General features: G+C 37.7%; 6 protein-coding genes across 16 annotated transcripts in view; 2 read left to right on the forward strand and 4 right to left on the reverse strand.

Moving 5' to 3' along the window:
* The window catches only part of LOC107264401, a 38470-nt gene extending 36953 nt beyond the window's left edge, over positions 1–1517 (reverse strand). For all 4 annotated transcript variants that reach the window (XM_015732621.2, XM_015732622.2, XM_015732620.2 and 1 more), the window contains exons 1-5: positions 1228–1517; positions 947–1157; positions 456–852; positions 280–357; positions 10–210 (exon numbers count right to left, since the gene is read on the reverse strand). In XM_015732621.2, the coding sequence (XP_015588107.1) occupies positions 10–210; positions 280–357; positions 456–852; positions 947–1157; positions 1228–1255 (915 nt within the window). In that variant the 5' untranslated portion in view covers positions 1256–1517. The remainder of the gene's footprint in view (positions 1–9; positions 211–279; positions 358–455; positions 853–946; positions 1158–1227) is intronic.
* On the forward strand, positions 206–22528 carry LOC107264408. Of its 4 annotated transcripts, none has more exons than XR_003058789.1 (4): positions 206–363; positions 21371–21627; positions 21700–22232; positions 22316–22528. XR_003058789.1 is itself a non-coding variant. In XM_015732636.2 (3 exons), exons 2-3 carry the CDS (start codon positions 21531–21533, stop codon positions 22179–22181), a joined length of 579 nt encoding a protein of 192 aa, XP_015588122.1. In that variant the 5' UTR covers positions 14121–14486; positions 21371–21530; the 3' UTR covers positions 22182–22528. The 4 variants fall into 4 exon arrangements, 1 of the variants encoding a protein (XP_015588122.1); XR_003058790.1 differs by having other exon boundaries at positions 206–359; XM_015732636.2 differs by lacking the exon at positions 206–363 and adding an exon at positions 14121–14486 and having other exon boundaries at positions 21700–22528.
* LOC107264403 (cAMP-dependent protein kinase catalytic subunit PRKX) lies at positions 1666–7625 on the reverse strand. Of its 2 annotated transcripts, none has more exons than XM_015732631.2 (6): positions 6425–7625; positions 6185–6347; positions 4247–4409; positions 3746–4009; positions 2801–3131; positions 1666–2456 (listed from the first exon to the last, which is right to left on the reverse strand). In XM_015732631.2, exons 2-6 carry the CDS (start codon positions 6273–6275, stop codon positions 2310–2312), a joined length of 996 nt encoding a protein of 331 aa, XP_015588117.1. In that variant the 5' UTR covers positions 6276–6347; positions 6425–7625; the 3' UTR covers positions 1666–2309. The 2 variants fall into 2 exon arrangements, with proteins under 2 accessions (XP_015588117.1, XP_015588118.1); XM_015732632.2 differs by having other exon boundaries at positions 6421–7625.
* LOC107264406 (chymotrypsin-2) lies at positions 9648–11978 on the forward strand. Its single transcript, XM_015732635.2, has 5 exons — positions 9648–9797; positions 9888–10015; positions 10071–10247; positions 10364–10615; positions 10705–11978. Exons 1-5 carry the CDS (start codon positions 9743–9745, stop codon positions 10855–10857), a joined length of 765 nt encoding a protein of 254 aa, XP_015588121.1. The 5' UTR covers positions 9648–9742; the 3' UTR covers positions 10858–11978.
* Positions 12452–14962, reverse strand: LOC107264405 (chymotrypsin-2-like). Its single transcript, XM_015732634.2, has 5 exons — positions 14839–14962; positions 13911–14115; positions 13393–13498; positions 13030–13281; positions 12452–12964 (listed from the first exon to the last, which is right to left on the reverse strand). Exons 1-5 carry the CDS (start codon positions 14891–14893, stop codon positions 12740–12742), a joined length of 843 nt encoding a protein of 280 aa, XP_015588120.1. The 5' UTR covers positions 14894–14962; the 3' UTR covers positions 12452–12739.
* On the reverse strand, positions 15619–17642 carry LOC107264412. 4 transcript variants are annotated; one of them, XR_003058792.1, is made up of 4 exons: positions 17242–17642; positions 16871–17104; positions 16548–16733; positions 15619–15898 (listed from the first exon to the last, which is right to left on the reverse strand). XR_003058792.1 is itself a non-coding variant. In XM_025081706.1 (3 exons), exons 1-3 carry the CDS (start codon positions 17378–17380, stop codon positions 16621–16623), a joined length of 345 nt encoding a protein of 114 aa, XP_024937474.1. In that variant the 5' UTR covers positions 17381–17642; the 3' UTR covers positions 15928–16620. The 4 variants fall into 4 exon arrangements, 2 of the variants coding, with proteins under 2 accessions (XP_024937474.1, XP_024937473.1); XR_003058791.1 differs by having other exon boundaries at positions 17194–17642; XM_025081706.1 differs by lacking the exon at positions 15619–15898 and having other exon boundaries at positions 15928–16723; positions 17373–17642.
* Positions 22529–22765: the final 237 nt, after the last annotated feature.

The raw sequence follows: 22765 nt of genomic DNA on the forward strand, positions 1-22765 counted from the left end.
GTAACGTACTTCCTTCGAATGATTGACAAGTCCATAGGCGTAAAAGTAAGGAATGCAGTTACAATGCTGATAGGCTTTTTGAATTTTGCTGCTCAATTTGCAATTGGAAACGGAGTAAAATGGAACATACGGTCGTTCCTCAACGTCACCATCAACGCAATCATTGTGTAAATCATTTCCCGCGTATTTCACCGACACCTCCACTTGGATCTACGAATGACCAGTCTCAGTGACTTAACAACATGGCAACAAGAAAACTAATCATCAGTGACATCTTACGTGTAATTCTTTACCAGGTTGTATCGCATAGTTGATGAGTGTACCGGATAGACTCTCATAAGAATTGAGTACACATATCTGTGAGTAAATACAAAAAAATTATCAAAATAATATTCGATTGTCTTTACGTAACTTAGTCTAATTCGTTCATCAGACTATTTTTGTTGTCTACATACCCAGATTTTATTTTCATTAGAAACACTACTTTTCGTTTCATTATTATCGATTGTGTTACTCCCAAATCGATTTTCATTGAAACGAAGAACCAAGCCGGAATATGGACTATACTTCACAGACTTTGTCTTGGGACGATACGTGTTCTCGTTCTTGTCAGAATAAAAACGATTATTGAAAGTACAACAATATCTACGTGCAGCCATTATTTTTTTGAAATAATGACTACACGAGATTTTCCTCTCGTCGAAATAGCAGGAATGTAAAAAGCTCTCACAGGGATCAATAAGATCATTTATCAAATCATTCATCGTCATGTTGTTAATTTTCAATATATTGATCATCTCAAATATGGTTGCGTTGTCTATTTTTGTGTGAGCTAGGAACTCATGGTAATGCCTAAAAAAAGGAAACAATCAAAAATATACCTTATCGACTTCTTCTATTGTATATAAAAAAAAAGTATGTATTCAGTACAATAATATATTTGTACCTTATATTGTGTCTAAATTTTGATGCTCGCAGACCAGTAGGCAAGATCATCCTTTGTAAAATTTTGTTAATCCTTTCCTCCGTCATTGGTCTTTGTGGACAAAAGGTGACACTTGGAAAATCATTTCTATACTCTGAACTCTCCAATACAATTGTTTGCATATCATTCTGACAGTGTTTTACCCAAATTTGGTACAACAGTAGGAAACAAGCTAATGTGGGGGCCATAGAATGTCATTGTTATGTCTTCGGACAATTACAAGGAAAACAGTATGAACTTACTTGCAAAGACAGAAATCATCATAGACATTGCTAGAAATGTGTGTATTTTGTCAATTTTGCACGTGGATCCGTTTAAATATTTCAAACCGTGTATAGTAATACTTCTCGCCAGATCACTGATTTTTTTTCTTATATTACTTGAGTGTATTCGATAAACGTGTATTGAGGGGTCTTTTTGTATCTACTTTTTGAACCTAATCAAATTCGAGGGACAGTCGCCCAGTTTGTCGATTGCATTGCTCGCACAAACTCAGTACAAGTACTGACTGCCTTTTAGCTCTCTGGCATAATTTCATATCACTTTAATCGACGTATTGTCTGTATTGACAATCAAGGTTTCATACGGCCTTCACTTACGATATCAAATGCATACAATCGTAAATCGTGCATTTAATTTTGGTATGACATAGGAAAGTAAAAAATAAAAGCAATATTATCTCTTTGACTATAAAGCATTATAATTTTTGCATCACAATAGATTTTGACGTTTTTTTTTCTTCATTAAGCAGTCCATTTCTTTTCAGTTCTTTGTGAATAAATCTATATGTTTCACCTAATTCTTTTACCTATAGATCAATTCACAAAGACCCGTTATGGCGACTTTTTATGTACAATACTACTGTATACATTGAGTAGTACTTGGTGTAAAAATAAATAATGTATAATAAGAGCAACTCCAGGCGCTTATTTACAAAACAATAAGAAAACGTAAAAACTAGCCAATCAGCTTGGAACAATTCTATACTGACAGATCAAAAGTCTATAGGCGTGATAAGACATTTTTTATATTGTTCGACATTTTTTTGTGTAAGCAATTCGTAACATTATCAATGAAACAATAACGAATTCAGATAGAGCAAAATACTACTGTCGATCGACAACAAATTAATGAAAAAAAGATCGAATTGCTTTCACCAAAGCATACAGACTTTCAGATCGTCAGTTTATAATTATAAATTACGTAAAGCTATTAATAAATAATTATTATTCGTATACGGCCGCGATTGTACTCGTGTGCATTAAGCATAAAAATCAGTGTCACGCGTCCTTGTGAACTTTGTGGGGAGAAATTAAATTTCTTGTCAAAAATCTTGAAACAGCGCTAATTGATCGGGAGGAACTGGTGGCTGCGATCGCCAATCAGTTTCTGGATAATCGTCGAAGCAGCTGGGGTCACCTGGGGCCTTAAGTCTGGGCCTTATGGGAGGAGTCAATGCCCTTTGTGGTACCTGCAAAAAATCAATCATAAAGTATCTGTAGAAAATTCTAAATCATAAAACAGTACTAAAAATTGAAATAAAAATACTTAATGAAACATAGATAATATCAAGGGTCAATCACGAATGTGTATAATTACAACTTTCCATAGATAACATATCGAACTGCAGTTTATAATAATAAAATAAATAATTTACACATATATAAATGCAATCGTTCGTGTCAACCTTATATTTATCAAGGATAGGACGTACTGTATTATTTATATAGATTATTTCCTTAATTTCACAATAAATATAAACTATTTTTTATCAATGTTCATAATCAAGAAATAAATAAATAAGTAAATAATTACCAGTGGCCAATCGACTAATTTAAACCAACGGTGTCTCTTTACGTCCTCAGCCCCTTGTCTCATGTTTCCAAGCCTCTTTGTTCTGTCGGCGACGAGTAACTTCTTAACAAGATCCTTGGCAATCGGATCTATATGCTTAGGCCATTCTATCCTTCCACCAAGGATCTTCTCGTAGATGCCAAACGGATTGTCATCGAAAAAAGGTGGGAATCCGGATAGCATTTCGTATATCAAGACGCCAAGAGCCCACCAATCAACAGCCTTGTTGTGACCTTTACTTTGAATTATTTCTGGCGCCAAATATTCAGGGGTACCACACAACGTCCACGTTCTGCAATGAGAATAAACATTTTGAAAAATTATATTTCTCCCAACTATACATTTATAGAATATAATATGTATGTAAAATATAAAAGCAAGAAACGCGAGGAATTAGCGATCAAAAGAAAAACTAAAGCCGATGACTATATGATCCGCATACAGTCTCGGCCGTACTAAAAATATAAGAAGTAAAACCGATCTTCGATTTTGAAGATATATAAAATTTGATTCATGCTCCCACGTGAGATTCGTTATTATTTATTATCGTTTCATAATCAAAAAATCATTTCGAATCACGAGACAGAGTTTTTAGATCAAACAGTAATTTTCAGAATGTAAACAGAGAATCCAAAAATATCATACGATAACGAATGGATTTTCAAAAAGTACAGTGCAAACAATGAGATCAATTAAGATTCGTCAGGAATCATGATATTACTAATAATATCAAATTAACCTGTACTTTGAAAATAAAATTGAATTAAGTATACAAATAATAAATCCTTGTAGTGGATCTGCCATTTTGAATAAACCTGTAAAAATCTTTACTAAGATATTATATCTACAAAATAGACATATTTTCTTATACCATTAAGTTATATATGTAGCTTTTGCTATACAAACCTGTCAGTAAGCTTTTTAGAGAAACCAAAATCCGTGATCTTAAGATGACCCTGTGTGTCCAGCAGAAGATTCTCAGGTTTCAAATCCCTGTAGACAATGTGCCTGCTGTGCAGATATTCCAAAGCGCAGACAATTTCAGCCGCATAAAAACAACTGGTGGGTCCCGTAAATCGTCCCGCTGCCCTCAGATAAGAAAACAGTTCACCACCTGGGACGAATTCCATCAACATATAAACCCTGGCTTCGTCCCTGCTGCTCCATAACCTAAAAAAGTTCAAAAAGTCATTTCAAAATTAGCATATCACCTACAGAGTGTATACTTAAGAGATTTAATATCGTTGTACAAGTATAACTGAACACGTCATTGTCCAATGACTTCCGCATGACGACTTCAATGCCAAATAATATTCTGGTACACAAAGTCAGCTTGATGGATAGCAACAATGTACCGTACAACGTGTATTTACGTTAAGAATGAATGATTGCCGATGGTTTCCTCACATGTTAACGATGAAAGGATGATTGACTTCCTTCAAGACGGATATCTCGTTGCGCACATGCTCGACTTGCTTAAGTCTGATGACATCAACCATAGATAAGACTTTCAGTGCCAATGGTCTCTCTTGGTGCCTGCAGAGGACGACTCTACCGAATGTACCCGTACCTTAAAATAGTTTGATCATTACGATAAATATCATTGAAAAAAATATAATAACTTTCGAGTAGTTTCGGTTAGTGCTCTGTAGGTAATATTAACATTAGAATCTACCATACCGACCGTACAAGACCCTACGTCGATAACTGTAGATACCCATGCGTTAGTGACCCAACGATTAGAGAGGCTGACCGCGTTTAAAATATCAAAGCTCGTATTCTATTCTAAGCTTGTAAGCTCCTAATTGTCCTGAAGATAGACCGTCTAACGAACCGTATCTAATTAGTGTCTGGCCAATCGAAGCCTGACCGAAATTGGCTGCTGTTCAATTAAAAATTAGTATAACTATATATATATATTAACTTTTATTCTTCAGTTGCTTTCATCTCTAAATAACACGTGTTTGGATCTTTATGCGTACAGGACATATGCTGTGTTTTTGCCATTACGCGTCTGTTACTTTTTTTTCTTCGTAATATTATATCGTCTTTTCTCTTTATAACCTACGTGTGGGAACAAAATGCTGGGTTATTACGCGTAATAGGTTATGTTGTAAAAATTTGTATTTACGAGAGACGGACAAGAATCCTATGATACAGACGCATTTCTTTTGTCTATAAATACTGAAATTGGCAGCAGCCAAAGACGAGCTATGTTTTGTCTAGTTAATGGCGGAACTTCTTACCGCTGTCCCTTGCTAACGGAACGACAGGTGTTAGCGACGAGTGGTCGTAACGTCAGACTTGAATTTTCATTTGTCAAAGATGGCGTACAAGCGTGTAATTATAATTGCCAGAATGCAGTTATTATTATTATTTTTGTATTACGTAATTGCTGCAGCGTACCGTATTCTTTGTTATAATAATATCAAAGTGACAGACGTAAAATATTCTTTGTACGATTAATCGATTAATGATTCTAGAACAAAATAATGACGTCATAGGACTTTTGTTTAACGATCAAAAGACGTCGTGACGCTGCGATTCGCCTCCAAAAAGATCTGTAACGTTCAGCAATTTCTTCATGGGGTCCTGAAGGGATAATTGGTGGATTTCCATATATAAAACGAAAATCAATGTTTGAGTGTATAATAAGTATATAGTGTAGGACGCGTAGCTCGTGCAAAATCCACACTACCGATTAATTAAGGGGCGTTTGCTTTTTATGATTTCGAAGATAGTAAGTAAGGGAAAAGATGTATAAGGATATGGAGTTTTTTGGAGTAACAATAAAGAAGGAGTTTGCAGCGATAACGGTGTTGAGAAAACTTATGTAGGGGCTATGATGAACAATACACGAAACGTGACAGAGGTTCGTTATAATGTCACGACGTTTTTGTAGAACCATTCGTGTGTATATATATATATATATACATATACATATCACAAAATATCCGACGCCCCCATGAAACACGTGACGATCTTGCAGACGCGGAAACGATCGTGATCATAATAATTCGCGCAATGACTCTCGTGTAAAAGAGACTCTGCTGAATCATCATAGTCATCCATTCGCGCAAGATTTTTCCTACGTGATACTGGCTTTAAGAGTTAAATATACCCAACGATCCGACTGACTCTCCAGTGGCCCACTTGCTCACTTAGCAAACCTCATGTATCTGACTTTCCTCAGGCGTCAAGACGCTTTCGAGACGCGTACACTCACAGTAGAGAATTAAAAAAAAAATGTATCGAATGACAAAAAAGATTGACAATAAAATGTCGAGTGTTAGTGTACGCTTAAGAAAAAGCGAAATTATTATTTTCTCAAAAAATATCACTCACCGATCGTCTTAATGATCTCCAGATCATCGATTTCGTATCGTGGCACGTCGTCCTGCGATCCGTCTTCGTCCGAACTCGTGTCCCCTGACATACTCTCACGTAATTTATATTAACTAAAACTGCAAACTTATTCCTGCTTGGCTCGAGGACTAAATCCCACAATCTTAAAGGTCAAGATAGTTGCAGCAGGTTCAACGATCCTTGTCAAGATATTATTAGAGCGACGGGACACGTACTTACAGCTTGCACGTAGTTTAAACGTCCCGTTTTGACGGTTAAACTTGGCGTCCTTTTGTCTTGTGAATTTTCAGAGGTTATTATCCGTAACCGTTGTCACGTAATCCTGACGACACTTTTCTCGCACACGACGACTCATCGACGCTCGTCAAAATCGTGCGGATTCACAACGTAGCGACGACTAACGTTGTACCCTAAAGCCTTGTCGACAACCGCCTACAGTCACGCCTTTGCGATTTATCTATTTTCTTCGATATTTCATCACTGACTACTTCGTGTCTCTCGGGACTTTTTTCTCTCCTTTAGCTTCTTCCTTCGATCTTACGTACTGTCACTGTTGGCCGTTAAACACGTTAACGGATATACCAATGATTCAAGAGAGAGACGTCTGCGTCTATTTACGATGTCAACGGCACGGCCGTCCTCCTGGCTTCTACTGCCACTTTGTTATACCTGCTCGTCAAGTGGCTACCCGACCTTACAGTGCAACGTCGATTTCTTGTAAGAGAAAGTTTAAACTGGATGCAGCTGTTGTTGATCTTGAATATTCTTGGAAATCGAACTAGTGCGGTTAGATGCTTTACTATTGTTTATATAAAAGTCTTGGTTTTAATGTAATTTTTTTTTACAATTACGAGTCTTAGCTTTTAGGTTAGGTTCGCGACGATTTCACTATTGTCAATATCATTCGGCACGGCTTTCTACGTAAATGATGTTCTAGGCTGATTCCAACGTGGCTTTTATTTATTTAGGGCTCCCGCAGGTCTCGTGCTTCTTATTGGTGGACGCCAGTGGACGTTAACGAGAATTTTTCGCTGTGTACGCACCCGTATGTCACCGTAAGTAACTGCGCGGTCCCCGAACACACGGTCTACCAACTTTCTAAGGTTCAGACGCCAAGCACTACAGAACTGGACTGATCGCCGAGAGATCTCAAATAACTCTCTCTTCCTCACTCTCTTGCTCACGTACACTTCTACGGACCAGGGGATGTCTGTGTACGCACACGTACATTCATCGACCATTTTACTCTCTCTCTCTCTTTTACTCTCTAATTCTCTTTTTCTGATTTACTGTCTCTCGGTACCTTTTATTCGCTCGTAGATCCTTTGCCGAACGGATCCTCATCTGGCCCAAACGATTTATTGCCGATTTATTTGACATCTTTGAGCTTTAAATTTTTCGATGATTTTGAAAATAATTGATATCGAGCAGTAAATTAAATTTAACAGTGACAATGGTAATTTTATTGAAGCTAAGAAGAATTTTTGAAAATTTCTTACTGTCCGTATATGAGGGTGTCTATTTTGAATTTTTTCAAATCATTTTTATGCATCATGCTATTCGATGTATTTTATCAACGTTGTATTGTCATTTTATTGAGTTGCAAATTCTGTACAGTGTTCGCATATAGGGAGTCACCGGATATGACAGATTTCTTGAAATTTCAGTTATGATTTTTTTTTTTTAAATTATTCACCCTACCCATGCTTATTCACGTTCTCTATTTAGTCTTTCTATTTTTTTTTATTCGCGTGAGCGCGTCTCACGAGTGTCTTCTGTATTAACGCGCGGCTATATCTTGTCGATTTATAATTTTTTTTTTCGTTAATCCCATTTTTTAAATAACTTCTCCGTTAAAATAGTTAATCGACGATTGTCACGATATTTCAACCGATGCCGGAAACTCGTACAGATTTTTGCTCTTCTCGCGTCGGGTGAAATTTTTTTTTTTAACACTTTTAAGTCCCCTTTGTTCATCAATTTTTTTATATCATTGATCGTCGTTTTTTTAATTTAAAAATTGATACATTCTGGACCACTTCCAGATGGAAGTATGAAGATTAAATATATATATATATATATATATATATATATATATGTTGTCACGATTTACATTCATAAATTTTACCACACACTGACTTTGGAGTTTCATCATTTATTCGCTCCTTGCTATATTTTTATTTGATTAATTTGATGCAGCCATAAATCGATGCGAACGAAACAATTGACTTGAAATATCTCGGAATCACGTAGAATTTATATTTTTACCAATTTTCAGATAAGCAATAAAAAAGTTGTTAATTAAAAACGATATTTTTTATTTACACATCAATAATCTGTATTATATACAGTGGGACTCTCTATAAGCGTATTGATCTTCGAATTTTTTAATTTTTCACCTCTTTAACTTAAAAACCCTCATAGGTCGAAACTACGATAACTCGAAGCTTATTTCGATTCCCTTGAGATTCTAATTATCGAAATCCCATTGTAATTATTACCATCTAATGCAATATACATACATACAATTATTGATATATCAAATATTGTATACCCATAAGTTAATAAAAATAACGAACAAATAAATCTTATATCTGTAAATGAAAATCATCGATTCCTAAAATTCCTCTTTATAATTTCTAATCTGTATATTCCGTGATAAATCATACTCAGTAAGGAACAAGAATTAAAAACAGAAAAAGATGCACGACGATCAAACGACTCAAACCGGATACCTACGTCTGATATGAAAATCGAAAATAGCAATGAGTCAAAAAAAATGCTAACCACGTATATAGAAATAACGAAATCGCCCATATATATGTGTATATATATATATATATGTATATAGTATATATACATATGATATGCTTACGTAGGAGAATTTGGAGAATCGACTTTGGTCGAAGACGCCAAGGAACGATCTATCACAAGCGATTCCACGAGTTTCAAATTATTTTTGATTTTTGGCCGCGCTCCAGATGCATTTGCTACGGACTCATGAGCGTCACGCAGACTGACGCCCGACGTCGAGCCATCCTCTTGCGATCCACGTGAAGAGACGTCTGTTAAATAGACAGCAATATCGAAGAATGTGAAAAAAAATTGTTATCACTCTTATCAAACATTCTCAGACCCACCGGGAGCTTATAGGTGAAACAGAATATTTTTGAAAATTGTTGTCAGCTAAAAAAATCAAATTATAACACGAAAATTGTATCTACTACGAGAAAAGAAAGGTAGGAAGCATTTCAGTAGATGTAAATATAGTTCGAAAAATTTAAAATAAAGCCAAGCAGACGACAGGATGTTTGTAACGCAGTAGTAAGTTATTGTCGACTAAATGCCGACTTACGATCAGCCATGAAAAAATGGAAGTCATACTCCTGTAATACGGATAAGATAATCAGTTATCGATAAAAAGATTAAATCCGGAGCCTAAACCTTATTCGATTGGCAATCAGACGGAATCGTCTATATAAGCAGAATCATTAGCGATAAATCTTTAACTACGTAGCAGCAAGCTGAGAATCAACCATGAAGTTCCTCCCCGGATTTTTGGCAGTTTTTGGATTTCTCGAATTGGTAAACGGTAAAGCGTATTAATAAAAGCGACGATATAATATAAAAAAAATCATCATCCACGTTAAAATACAATAAAAATATATAAAACCTCCGACAGGCGCCGCAATCGACGGCAGAATCGTTAACGGCGTGGTAGCAGCCATAACCGATTTCCCTTGGCAGGCGTCACTGAGACGTAATCTGGGTAGACACTTTTGTGGAGGCACCTTAATATCGAGCGATATCGTAAGTCCAAATTAAAGATTTCCGACGAGTCCATTTTGAATATAAATTTGGTTAGGTACTCACGGCTGCGCATTGCGTCGACTCCTTCGCCGCCAATGAAGTGAACGTTGTCACCGGAAGTGACAGTTTGGCGAAAGGTGGTCAATATCACGGAGTCAAGAATATCATCTATCACGCTAATTATTCAGCTGGTGCCGTATCTTCTTGGGAAAATGACATAGCGCTTGTAAAGGTACATTGACCATTTTTTTTTTCCTTTATTCAATTCACCAAAAAAATCCAATCGCGTAAAGTCGTACGATCATTTTGAATGGTCACACGAAATTTTATCATCAAATTTTTTGACAGCTGTCAACGGAAGCTCCTGTCTCCGCTAGACAAGCACCAGCGTCCGTTGGCGTCGATTACGTAACAGGCAATACTTCAGCCGCGTTGAGTGGATGGGGAAGAGTTATACATCCTGGTTATTCCCTGCCAACTGCGCTTCAAAGTGTCAACTTGACAATTCTGTCAAACGAAGAATGTCAGGCATATCACTCCTTGACTATCCATGATACCCATATCTGTGCTTTTTCCACTTACGGCGAAGGCGTCTGTAGCGTAAGTCTCTGTTGGCATCTCATTGAACTAATTGACAGCTGCCAAACTTGAGTTTGTTTTTAACATTATTTCTTCCTGTCAATGAACAGGGTGACAGTGGCGGTGGCCTGATCGTTGACGGCGCAGTCGTCGGTATCACTTCTTGGGCCAGACTCTGTGCCGTCGGTGTTCCCGATGTTTACACCAGGGTATCGTCTTTCGTTGACTGGATCGACGAAAAGAGCGAAGAGCTTTCGAATTAAAGGAACACGTCCTTCTAGTGGACTCAGACTTGCCACTTCGTTTGTCCTAGACTGAACCCAAAAGGAGTAAAAAAAAGGTTCAAAGAAACCTTAAGCAATGGAAAATTATGAACTTTGACATTGATTATTATTATTAACTCATTGAACATTCAATGATTTTACTGATTAATTCTACCTTGATGGAACTTTAATGATCTTATGGCTCATGGTACTGTCATGAAGTGTTTATATAACTGATGACAATTTAACTCGTAAAGTGCTCATAACTTAGTTCGGTAATAAATCATTGTACGGCTTCATGATTTTCTCGTTATTAGTTTTTTTTTTTTTCAAAGATTATCTTTTCAGCACTTTAATGGTCTTCGGTGATAATAATTGTATTATGGTTGATGATAATGATAGCGACGTGGCGATAGGTGTCAATTTGGTGTTAATCAGTTTTTCAGAAATATTTTTAAATTTTCATTTTTCTTTTTTTTTTAGTATTCTGATGATTTATCATTATTCCATAATTAAACGAAAAATTGCATATAGTGATTCGTGATAAGGGGTAATCAATTTTTGATAAGGATCTTTTATTTTTTGTCAATAAATATTTCGTGACAGGTAACGTCAACGCTGACTATATCTATGGTAGGTGATTTGTCATTGGAAATTTATGGCGTTGGCGTTAACGTGGGCGTTGACGCTAAGTGAGACGGTATCACTTTTATATTGAAATTGAGATCAAGTGGTGAGATCGCATTAAGAAAAAGATAAAAAATTGTATAAAATTCTTCTTATCCAATAGCAATTTTAAAAAATGTTTAGAGGAAAATTTTTTTAACAAAGGATTAATCAATAAATATTATTGGTGTCATGTAACTACGATAGGAATGCCTATTCATTATCTGTCCATGATAACTTCTAAGCTAATGGCAATGATATCTGTCAAGTGTCATTGGTTTCGTATCTTGATAGGATTTTTTCTGTGACTGATACTAGGACATTGTGGATTGATTCATGTACAAAGTCGAACGCGTTTCGTAACAGTTTAAGTAATCCCATGATAAGTGCCAGTAATAACACTTTGTCTTGTAAAAAATTTAGAAAACTAAATAAATACTAGTAGTCATAGTTTCCATTTGTCATCGGTGTGGTAGTTGATGAGTTTTGACTTATAATACGAGAAAATACTACTGGAGAGAATTAACTTAACCTAACTTAATAAAAAGACAGAAAAAGATATCCGGCGAAGGAAAAAATGAAAATAGGTTTGCTTTGAGGCACCATCGTTCAAAACATATATTACGCATTCGCCGTTAGAAACAAAATTGACTTCGATCTTGCCGAATTTCTGAACCGGAAGTTGTAGATATACGCATATATGGTTGTTTCGTTCGTTTCCGGAATTTTGTATCTTAGCAATTGGCTTTTTTAAATTTCTTTTACCAAATTTTCAATACACACACATACGCATCTATGTTTTTTGTATTAAAAACATATGTAAGACATCCCTAATGCAAAAATCGCGGAAGCAGAATCGTTGCAGTCAGAAATAAAGAAATCCTTGAGGAAGTCTCGGAATGTCAAATTAGGGTAAAAACAATGTAACGACGTTTTCAAAATATTTTATATATAAATCGTCCGCGATTTACGTCCCAGAAAAAAATGACGTCATACGCGCAATACAAATCAAGCGTAAAGGAAGCGCCGAGTCGCCGTAGAAATTCAAAGTACAGTGTGGCAAATCGAAAATGATCGACCAATAAATAACAGTGACATAGTAAAAGAGGATGACTGAGGAGAGTGACAGGGAAGAAAGTACAAACCGGATAAGAAACGTTTAGAGTTTAAATAATAAAATATCCGTTAGGAAAAAAAAAAAATTTCAAAAAAATTTTCATCGTAGTAAAAGATTTTTAGAATCGATGTTAAAATTTCCAGGTACGTGTCTGTCGATTTTGAGCGATGGAGGCGTTTCTGTATTATAAATAATGCTGCCGATCCAGTAAAGATACGCGTAAACCCTTGTGTAGACGTCTGGATAACCAAGAGCACAGGTGACGCCCCAAGATACGATACCGATCACGCGGCCATCAGAAACAAGCGGACTGCCAGAATCGCCCTGAAAATTTTGGAAAATACATTTTTCATAGTCCAAAAAAAATATTAACAACGAACGATCCTTACGTTGCACATTCCTGATCCATACTGCTTCATGGCGCAAATCTGATCGTAGTAAATAGTCAAATTGTGGTAGCTCTGACAATCGGTATTATTCAAAATCGTGACATTCAGTTTCTGCAGGGCCGTTGGCAACGAACTGCCAGGATGAATAGTCCTGCCCCATCCAGATGCACGAGCCTGGACGCCACTTTCGGTATTCTCGATCGGTAATCCAATAGGATACTGTACCGACGATTCCGTAATTTCGGCAGCCAACTAAAAAAATTATTCCAATAAAAATTAGTCACCCGTCTTACGACGATCAGAGGTTACTGAGTAAAAAAAGAATTATTGCAAATTATTTAATTAACGTTAAAATAATATTACCGTAAGGACCGATACGTCATATCGATAAGAAGTTACGGAACCGCCTACGTAGTTTCTGTGTATCGATATATTACGTACTCCATGCGTTTCGCCGCCACTGGCCAAACTGAAAATAATGCAATTTCCCGGAATCAATGCAGTCCGACCAATGTACTTGCCAAGTCTGTGGCGAAATTAATTACGGCGCTGAGCACAGCCATTTTACACTAGCCGGTCATAAGGACTCGGAAGCCCTCTATAAATCTCAACGTTAGTACGGTCTTAAAATTCTAAATTCAAATGTCCCGCCGATATTTTCAATCCGGAACACAGCTCTCGAATAAATGTTTAGAACTCATCGAAATAGCTCAGCTAGACACGTCGACTTGAAGGATCGTGAATTGGTACCGGCTATATAAAAATGTGCGACATCATCCGGTCCTTGAGTAAACTTTGTTTTGAGATTTGAAGTGTTACTGAAATTGTTATTATTGCAAACGTAGTTATTATTATACGTGTTAACGCGATCGGTTGGTAACCTGTTTGATCCAGTGATGACGGTAAGTAGGGAAGTGTCCTTGCCGACCATGCAGTGGGCAGCTGTGAGCACGTGCTGCAGAGAAACTAAGCCGCCTCCGCAAAAGTGTCGGCCGTTATTTCTCAAGGACACTTGCCATGGAAATTCGCCCGTTTTGGCGACTTCGCCACCTACGATCCTCGAGGAGATCAAGTCCAGATTGGCACCTGAAAGTAATACGTAATAGGATTGATCGATCTATGGATTATTTTCGGTCGAAGCTCTCGGCGTCCTTTCTCAGTCGGTAAATTATGTCGGAACACGTTACTGAATGCCAGGATGATTATTATAACGAGTGGGAAGTACAGAGGCGAAAGTCAAGTGCCAAGTGTAATTATTCAGTGTGAATGCGCCTTTAGTTATATGAATACATAGTATTATAAACGGTCAGCGAAAGATTTAGTACGTTCAAATGTAAACGACTCTGACACCTTACATCGATCTTGTGATAAATGATAATTGAAGATTTATGGAGCGTCTCGTTATCATAACCTTATCGGATATTGATTAACAATGAGGATTATTGTTAAAATCTAAGGTATTGGAAATTTACTAATTTTATAATTAAACGTTTTGTTTAACGTGTTCGCGAGTGAAGGCGAATTATGCAGAGCGTACGAAACTAATCGATTAACCTCGAAATCATTGATCACCGATTATTTCATCGGATGGAAAAGGCGATTGGCTGTACTTTCACAATATAATCACAACAATGTTTCCTCATTGCACAATGACTGTCTCGGTAATTATTGTTAGAATTTATCAAAAATATATTTATCACTCCATATGTGAGGTGGTTGTTTGATATTAAAAAAAATTATATATTTTCAAATTATTTAAACGAATGTCTTTCGAAAAAGAATTTTCTTTTAAATTAAATATTAATTTACCATTGACAAATGAAATGGTTGCCACCAGCACGGACAGACATATCCACTTGAACATATTTGATCTGTCGCGAAACTTTAGCTTGGACTAGAAAATCTTCCTAAGCATGGTAATATTTATAGAAGGCTCAACCTACGATAATGATATCTAATCAGTTGACAATTCATTAATCGAATAAAAAAATGGTAGAATGGCAATGGTGCTAAGAAGCACAGACTTCTTAGAAAGCACTGATAATATCCATTGCCGATTCTAATACTGTATTAAGATACCTATAATTTTATAACGTGTCACTTAACAATTAATAACCTAAAAATTTGGACAATCGAAAGAACGAAAATGAACGGTGCAAGGTAAAGATGGAAATGTTTGGAAAATTAAAAAAAATACAAAATTTTTATTCGGTGTGAAAATACCTTAATTCTCGGATCAGCCAAATAATCCCGTACTTGGCGTATTATCAAATTTACTAAGCTAAACCAATGGTAGAAATTATTCTTAACGTCATTAGCAATCTTTGATATTTTTGGACGCTTCCCATCGGCTTGCGTATAAACATATTAATTATTTCCGTGGAGATACATGGCGCGTCTTTCGAATATGAAGAACAGCTGACGCGCATATGCGAAGAATTTGATGTCACGCGTCATAACAAATGAAAAACCTTGAAAATGAGCCCGGAACACCCACAGTGGATTGCGACAATTTTCGAAACGTATAATATTTTTTATTTAAAAAAAGCATACCTACAAATGTATAATAAAAAAATATTTCTCCTTACGGTATATAAATATATTGATTGGGCTGTAGAATTTTTTTTTGCATTTATACAGAAAAATTAATCAAGCTCGTTAACGTTGAAAGGGTAGTATCCTCTCGTGATGGTCAGACATTAACACGAGAATGACAACTTCGATTCCACGTTAGCACTTCGCGCTCTTCGTGTTATAATAATTTTAATTGTTTCGTGTTCCGTGAATAGTTGCGCAATTCCGAGGATCGTGTAGTTCGAGCATCACGAGATCATCCTTTTCATTTATAATACAGACCAACACGATGTTCCTAAAAGACAGATTAGCACCTACGTAAGTATCCGCTTTTTGCATATATATCGCTAAAAAATAAAATTAAATTAAATTAAATTAAATTAAATCGCAATAATTAAATAAAAGTATATCACTTCTACGCTCGGCTTGCCTTGTTTCATAATAAAATAGTATGACACAAGAAAAAAAAAACATAAAATCGATACCGCTAAGTACACGCGTTACATCGAGTAAGACAAAGCGAAGTGCACAAAGTGCGACGTAAGAGAATATGACGAAGTGAAGAATAAACGTTTGAATAATAACATATTAATTAATCGACGCTCCTCAACTTGCACAATCATAACCTCCGCAAGGTTGCACAGTATTATTACATTATTTCTAATAGAAAAAAAAAAATTGAAAGTCCGCTATAATCAAAATCGATTGCACGTTTATAATTGATAGTACGTAACCAACAAGCAAAAGATTGCGAAGGTAAAGATTTTTCCATAGACCCAAGAAAATTACAGAGTTGATTAAAGAAAAAAAGAAATTAATAATAAGCGAAATAAAAAATAATGATATAATAACCCTCTTGTACAGTGCCTCGAAAAAATTGTATACCGACCCATAAACAAATTCAAAACTCAGATAAATACATTCCGCTCAAAATACAAACTTACCGAACATTCATGCTTGACAAACAAGAGTTTCTCTTGATTTCTCAAGTCATAATAAAACCCCAAGTGCGTCGCATTATTGCGCTGCCTGTGCCGCCATCGTTAAACAGATTCCTCGCAACGGTGGACAAAGAAAAATCATGGCTGTGGTAACGAAGAACAATTGTGGCGATGTCCCGCTGAAAATTCCTAGCAGCGTAATGAATTTGTTGTGGGTTCGTTTCTTGTTTGGTGCTACCTTCCTTGGTAGTTTAGCCACGTATATATATGTACGCATATATCCAATGTATACTAGACCGCAACTCTTCCTAACCTACAATAATTACCTTAGTGCCTCGTTATTCCAGTTATTAGTGTGGCAATCACGCATCTCCATCCTTTCTGGCTCGACGCTTTGCTCGCGTGCAGACATTAGTAAAAGTCCAACCGAGACGAATGACCGTCTGAAAACTCCTCGTGGCATCCGCGTCTTATGCACACGCTCCGTATATACTCCTGTGCATACACGGGATTTCTGTGGAAAGTGCCGCCATCTTTGATGCGACTTAACCCTGGCAGGACTAATTAACACAATAAAGGTATACAGACTGTTAGAAGAGTACGTATACATATTCCCTGCTATATGAAGAACGTATATATATATATATACCAGAAAGAATTTCAAGAGCAACCTCTCGTATTGTTAGGTACAATTTACCATGTGCATTTTCAGGTTAGGTTCACTGTATATCCAAAGTAACTGTCTGGTAGCGTGGTAATACTGATTGGACTAATTAACGCTGTATGTAGGAAGTAGAAGTCAGTGTTGAGCTTATTATAAATACTTACCATAGCATAACAATTAGTATAATATATATATGGTTATGTGGAAACGGAGACGGTACCGCTACGACGGCTATGGAGTGTACTAAAATATCTTTCCTTCCTTTCCTTATGGCTGACTCCTCCAATGAGGAGATGTGCCAGTGGCTGTATTAAAATATGGCATGCGTAGTAGCTATTGGCCATAGATTATATTCGAAGAGTGGCCACTAACTGTACTTACCGACACGGTAGGCAGCGCCACGGGTTATACTTAGGATCGGTTAAAGAAGTAACTAACAGCTCTTAGCATCCCTTATAAAAAGCTTTAATTACCTTGACTAGCGTCGTATACGTAGAAATCGTAAAGCGTGGATACGCGTACGATCGTAACAGAACCTACTGACCGCACGATTATCGTATACGAAGCATAATAAAGGCAGCGATGATCTCGTGGTACGCCGACACTGTCCATCACGAGTTTGATCCAATCTACCGTGAACCAACGTTGCACAACGATTATCCAGTGAGATCCAGGGAATGCTCGAGGGAAAAAGTAGAGAGGGCTGGGAGGGCACAAGAAAAGGAGAGAAAGAAAGAAGAAACAGAGGTAGGAGAACGGTACGGGAATGAAACTTTGGTCGTAACAAAAACTGCAGCTTAGTCCGTGAGTACGCGGCTTTCTCCATTGTTTCCGAGGTTGGTACGGGACTGCGATATTCACGTTGCTATAAAGATAAAGCCGCGTGCTCTTGTAACGGGTACACAAAGGGCGAGGGCGCACGCGATAATCGTTACGGTCCTGAATTCTTTGTATGGCTGCGTTACGTAGATACGTAGAACAGAGGAAATATACGTAATGCATTTATTTACATTGTCAAAGGGGATTCCCCGAAATTCGTCAATTTCATTTGGAGCGTGTTGAGCTTTCCGCCGCTCCCACGTAACACTTCCGGACTGTGTATTAAGGACTTCCGGTTTGTTCCTACCTGACTTTCAGTTTACTGACGGGTCCAAATCAGAAATATTTTTTTTACTCCCCGTAAACCCATTATCGATTTCCTGTTTGGGGGTGTCCCTTCGTTGGTTCCTCAGGAAATTAATGTAAAGATTTAAGGTTTTTATTTTGATTTTTTTTAAGGTTATGTTACTCTTTTCTCATTTCTCGACGACTCCGTATGTGACTCCTGTGCTAATGTCCAGTTGGACGTGTCTGTATCCAGTTGGATGAACTGTATGGCTGTGAACTATTTCAATCTGACCAGAAACCGGAAGCTCCACTTTCTGGACTGCTAGCTACAAACAATGGAAACGTGAAATTCACGGCACGAGCTCTGCTTGAAAGTTTTGACTCTGCTTGGGGCCCGGGGCACGCTCTCCTAACCACCCGTTAAATCCAGGGCCGTACCCTAAAGGGACCTGGTCTTTTTCCTCGAACTCGAAAAAAAGTGGTACGAGTAGGCACGATGTCTAACGGTAACCAAGAAAATAACGAGAACAATTGTCTGTATTCTTATCTTGTACACGTACTTCCATATACATATGTATATATCACGTAGTGATACCTAACCTCAATCTTGAATAAAGAAACAAAAATCCATCAACTAAACACCCATAATTCTCATATCTTGGAATTATCGGTACAACAATATTGGGTCCAATCGATCTGGCCCGTTTATATACCAACTGGAGCGACAAACAGTTACGGCAGTATCGTCAAACAGAGTGCAGGGTGCGTTTACATGCACGCTCTGGTTACGTGTTACTTGCACGCATGCTAAACCCGTACGGGAAAAGCACATGGATACATATGTAATACCCACGTTCACCTGCTGCGCGAAATAAATTTAATAAACGTCGGATACAACGTGGGAAAGATTATTTTTTAAAGGGCTGGTGGAAAAATCATTTTGATTTGCGTTTCATGGGGGCACCGGAAGTATGGCTCTTGAATCTACCGGAAACGGAATCATGGAACTATGCTGACACGTGAAATGTATAATCAAGGATATTCCACATACGTTACAATATACACGTTTAAATTAATTCAGAGAATAAATATAAATTAGGCAATCAAAATTTAATATTATCCATTTTATGATCGCGTGACAAATATACGTCTTCGGAAAAACCCAAATTCCGTTTTTTTTTTTTTTCTAAAAATCCAAAAATCCGTATCGGTCCTTCGACTTGTACAATTCTGAAATTCACGAAGCAACATGTGGTAAGAGTTTATGCAACAGGTGTGCCATTAACTATCTATAGCGTCGCGACGTCACCCTTGATTCCCTATTAGACGCCTGGACGCCACGTGGATGATTTCAATCAACGAAACGCTTAACCCATCGTCATTCATTTTCATATTATTGCAAAAAATTCGCCTTGCTCTTTATTTTACAGCCAACTCCATAAACACTCCACTGTATGGACTAGTATATATATATGTATGTATATATATCAGACACCAAGCGTCACGTCACCAAGAGCGTAGGCTGTGCAGCTCAACAGGTGTCCTTATGAAAATCATTAAAATTTAAAAAGTTTTAGGCTATAGAAACCAGCCTTTTTTTTTCATTAACGTTAAATCATTAACTCATAACCGGAGGACTCAAAAAATTATTTAAAAAAACGGACAGATCATTATTCGAAATTTTTTAATGACTCACTATTAATTGAATTTCTGCAAATCAAAAGTACATTAATAAGTACCATGCATTATTCTCATGCTTTTGACGCATGTAAAAATCTTCTGCTCTCTAAGGATCCATACAAGTGCGCACTGAAGATACGTTTTACAGATATACTGTATATATATGTAGCATATCTGTACAATAGTGCGTACGAACAGGTCGGTACGTTCAGGCAGTAAAAGTTCACACACGCTTCCCAGAAAGAGAGAACGTTGAACCTTGGAGTAATTCGGTGTGAAACACGTCATAAGATACAGTCTCTACAGTCTATGGGATATATCTCTTTGCGCTCTCTTACTCTCTGGTACGTGTACGGGTACATTGTAATATATATATATATATATATATATATATTACAATGTACCCGTACACGTACCAGAGAGTAAGAGAGCGCAAAGAGATATATCCCATAGACTGTAGAGACTGTATCTTATGACGTGTTTCACACCGAATTACTCCAAGGTTCAACGTTCTCTCTTTCTGGGAAGCGTGTGTGAACTTTTACTGCCTGAACGTACCGACCTGTTCGTACGCACTATTGTACAGATATGCTACATATATATACAGTATATCTGTAAAACGTATCTTCAGTGCGCACTTGTATGGATCCTTAGAGAGCAGAAGATTTTTACATGCGTCAAAAGCATGAGAATAATGCATGGTACTTATTAATGTACTTTTGATTTGCAGAAACAGACGCTTTAGGTTGGATCTCGCAAACCACTTCCGGTTCTAAGATAATGCTAATTGCAGCAATTCGCTTTAACGTCTTTAGCCACGGGGCTGTGCTTAAGCTCCGTTCATAACGAATGATCGTTTAATCACTTATGCGTCTGTACGGTTTGATATATGTATTTAATGCTCGTTAAGTATGAAAAGTCAGAACGAAGTGGGAACGCAGCTTTAAGAACGTTAAAAAATTTTACGAAGTCGTCGTTAAATACCTGGTTGAAGGACCTTTGGGAGGTCCTGCAAGAAATGATCTTGATAACGAAACAGGATCTTCATAATGGGCACTGTGTACCGCAGTTTAGGTCTTGAAAGTGAATCGTTGCGAAATGAAATTGCGTTTATGGGCCTTGTAGAATTTGATTGGGATCAGAAAATTTGTTAAAAAAAATTTTTCGGTATAATAATTTTCATTGATATTTCGCGAAAAGTGTATTTTATGACGGACACTGTGTCTTCGTCCAGCATGGGTCTTGCCGGTAGCAAGTAATTACGTGCTGGACAGCTAATAATTAATTTCGTAATTAGCTGATTTATCGTCGCGAGGACGTATGCTAAATAAATTAACGATGAGGCAGCTTCAATGTTTTTTGTTTCTACTTTCAGAAGTAAGGCCGGACGCTGTGTATGACACGGGAGCTCCACGGGCCCGTTGCTATGATCCCCCGTGAATTCTTCCAGTGCCATTTACAGAGTCCAAGCCTGAACGATAAGAAGTTCTTGAAGAGATCGTTGACAGCCAATGTGATTTCCTCTTGGGTTGAAAATGGGTGTACCATTTTGGTGTAAAAACTATCACAGATCTTCACATGGCCTTGGGGTCGAAGACCAAAGATTCAACACTTGCAGTTGCATCGTTGGAGGTGTGACGTATTTTAAAAAAAAATATTTTAGAGCATGGTTCACAAAAATATTTGAATCCTATGCGATCGCAGGTACGGAGGAACCGGTGATAATTGAAGTGGAGTTCAGATGCGAGCTAGTCAACAGTTGGGAACGAAGTCTCACGATGAAGAGAATGCAGGAGTACCTTAACCAGTACATAATGGGAGCAGGGAGAGAGAGTTCCTTTCCCCTCCATCTTTTACCTTCTTTCTATTCTCTTTCCCCCACAGCCTCAGCGTCTTCCTCTCTCCTCTTTTTCCTCTTCCGTTCCGTATCGATGGCTCGTCCCGGAAGCGAGCACCCGCCATCTTGGTGCACGGTTCTCCAATTCTTCGCCACGGCTGTCTTTCAAATTTCACCGCGCAATCCATCCGGAACTTTGATCATTCCCACGATCCATCCCACGGTCAGTCCTGCCAGCCTCCCATCGGACTCCATGAAATCCATCATTCAGGATTGCCCTTCGATTCGCTGCACCATCGTCAACGACCACCGGCTGGTTCTTCAGCAACCGCTGAACTTCACCGAGTAATTCTGAAAACTTTGAACTTCCCCACTGAAGTGGAATTCAAATTGCTTCCTGGTACCATGAAGTTCTCACTATTGTTTGTAAAATCTGGTACGAGCCGGTACCCATGATTCTTCTTCTTGCATGATTCTTCTTAGTGGTACCAGTTCCCATGAGGTTCCTGAAGGTTACTCCGGTTCCCAGGAAGTACCGTGAAGAACAGTTCCGCTTCGCAGGAATCTTAGAGCGGCCGCTGAACTGCATCGGGACAGGATGAACAGCTTAATTAATTGTTTTGATCGAACCAACCGGTTCTACGGCCGATAACAAAGATAACGTTAACGATAACAATAAACACTCTGCAAAAGCTTCGTATCGTCTCTTACGTCTTTCTTGGACCACTTCGTAAATTTGCCTTACTCCAAATTGGGCTCCCCGCAGTCCCGTAACTTAACGTCTTGCGAACAGGTTCCTCGGTATCTTCCTCTTGATCCTTTTTCACCGCTTCTTGAACTCTCTTCCTCTTTGGGTGCGTCGTCGATTTATGCCCGTTCTCCCGTCCACTTCCGTTCCTTTTCTTTTTCTTCGTTCTCCCTATCCTCTTCTCT

Source organism: Cephus cinctus, unplaced genomic scaffold (assembly GCF_000341935.2).
Source record: "Cephus cinctus unplaced genomic scaffold, Ccin1 Ccin1_scaffold0169, whole genome shotgun sequence".
NCBI lineage: Eukaryota > Metazoa > Arthropoda > Insecta > Hymenoptera > Cephidae > Cephus > Cephus cinctus.

Bases quoted from the DNA above. Each gene is read 5' to 3' on its own strand.
- LOC107264403 (XM_015732631.2), bottom strand. From the start codon at position 6,275: ATGTCAGGGGACACGAGTTCGGACGAAGACGGATCGCAGGACGACGTG. The intron at 4,410-6,184 runs GTGAGTGATATT...AACTATTTTAAG, and splicing joins GGAGATCATTAAGACGATCG to GTACGGGTACATTCGGTAGA. The intron at 2,457-2,800 runs GTAATTATTTAC...GATTTTTTGCAG, and splicing joins AATTAGTCGATTGGCCACTG to GTACCACAAAGGGCATTGAC.
- LOC107264405 (XM_015732634.2), bottom strand. From the start codon at position 14,893: ATGTTCAAGTGGATATGTCTGTCCGTGCTGGTGGCAACCATTTCATTT. The intron at 13,499-13,910 runs GTTACCAACCGA...CATTATTTTCAG, and splicing joins GTCATCACTGGATCAAACAG to TTTGGCCAGTGGCGGCGAAA. The intron at 13,282-13,392 runs GTAATATTATTT...TAATTTTTTTAG, and splicing joins ATGACGTATCGGTCCTTACG to TTGGCTGCCGAAATTACGGA.
- LOC107264408 (XM_015732636.2), top strand. From the start codon at position 21,531: ATGGGTGTACCATTTTGGTGTAAAAACTATCACAGATCTTCACATGGC. The intron at 21,628-21,699 runs GTGTGACGTATT...ATGCGATCGCAG, and splicing joins TTGCAGTTGCATCGTTGGAG to GTACGGAGGAACCGGTGATA.
- LOC107264412 (XM_025081705.1), bottom strand. The intron at 16,734-16,870 runs GTAATTATTGTA...TTACGCTGCTAG, and splicing joins TGGAATAACGAGGCACTAAG to GAATTTTCAGCGGGACATCG.
- LOC107264406 (XM_015732635.2), top strand. From the start codon at position 9,743: ATGAAGTTCCTCCCCGGATTTTTGGCAGTTTTTGGATTTCTCGAATTG. The intron at 9,798-9,887 runs GTAAAGCGTATT...AACCTCCGACAG, and splicing joins ATTTCTCGAATTGGTAAACG to GCGCCGCAATCGACGGCAGA. The intron at 10,616-10,704 runs GTAAGTCTCTGT...GTCAATGAACAG, and splicing joins ACGGCGAAGGCGTCTGTAGC to GGTGACAGTGGCGGTGGCCT.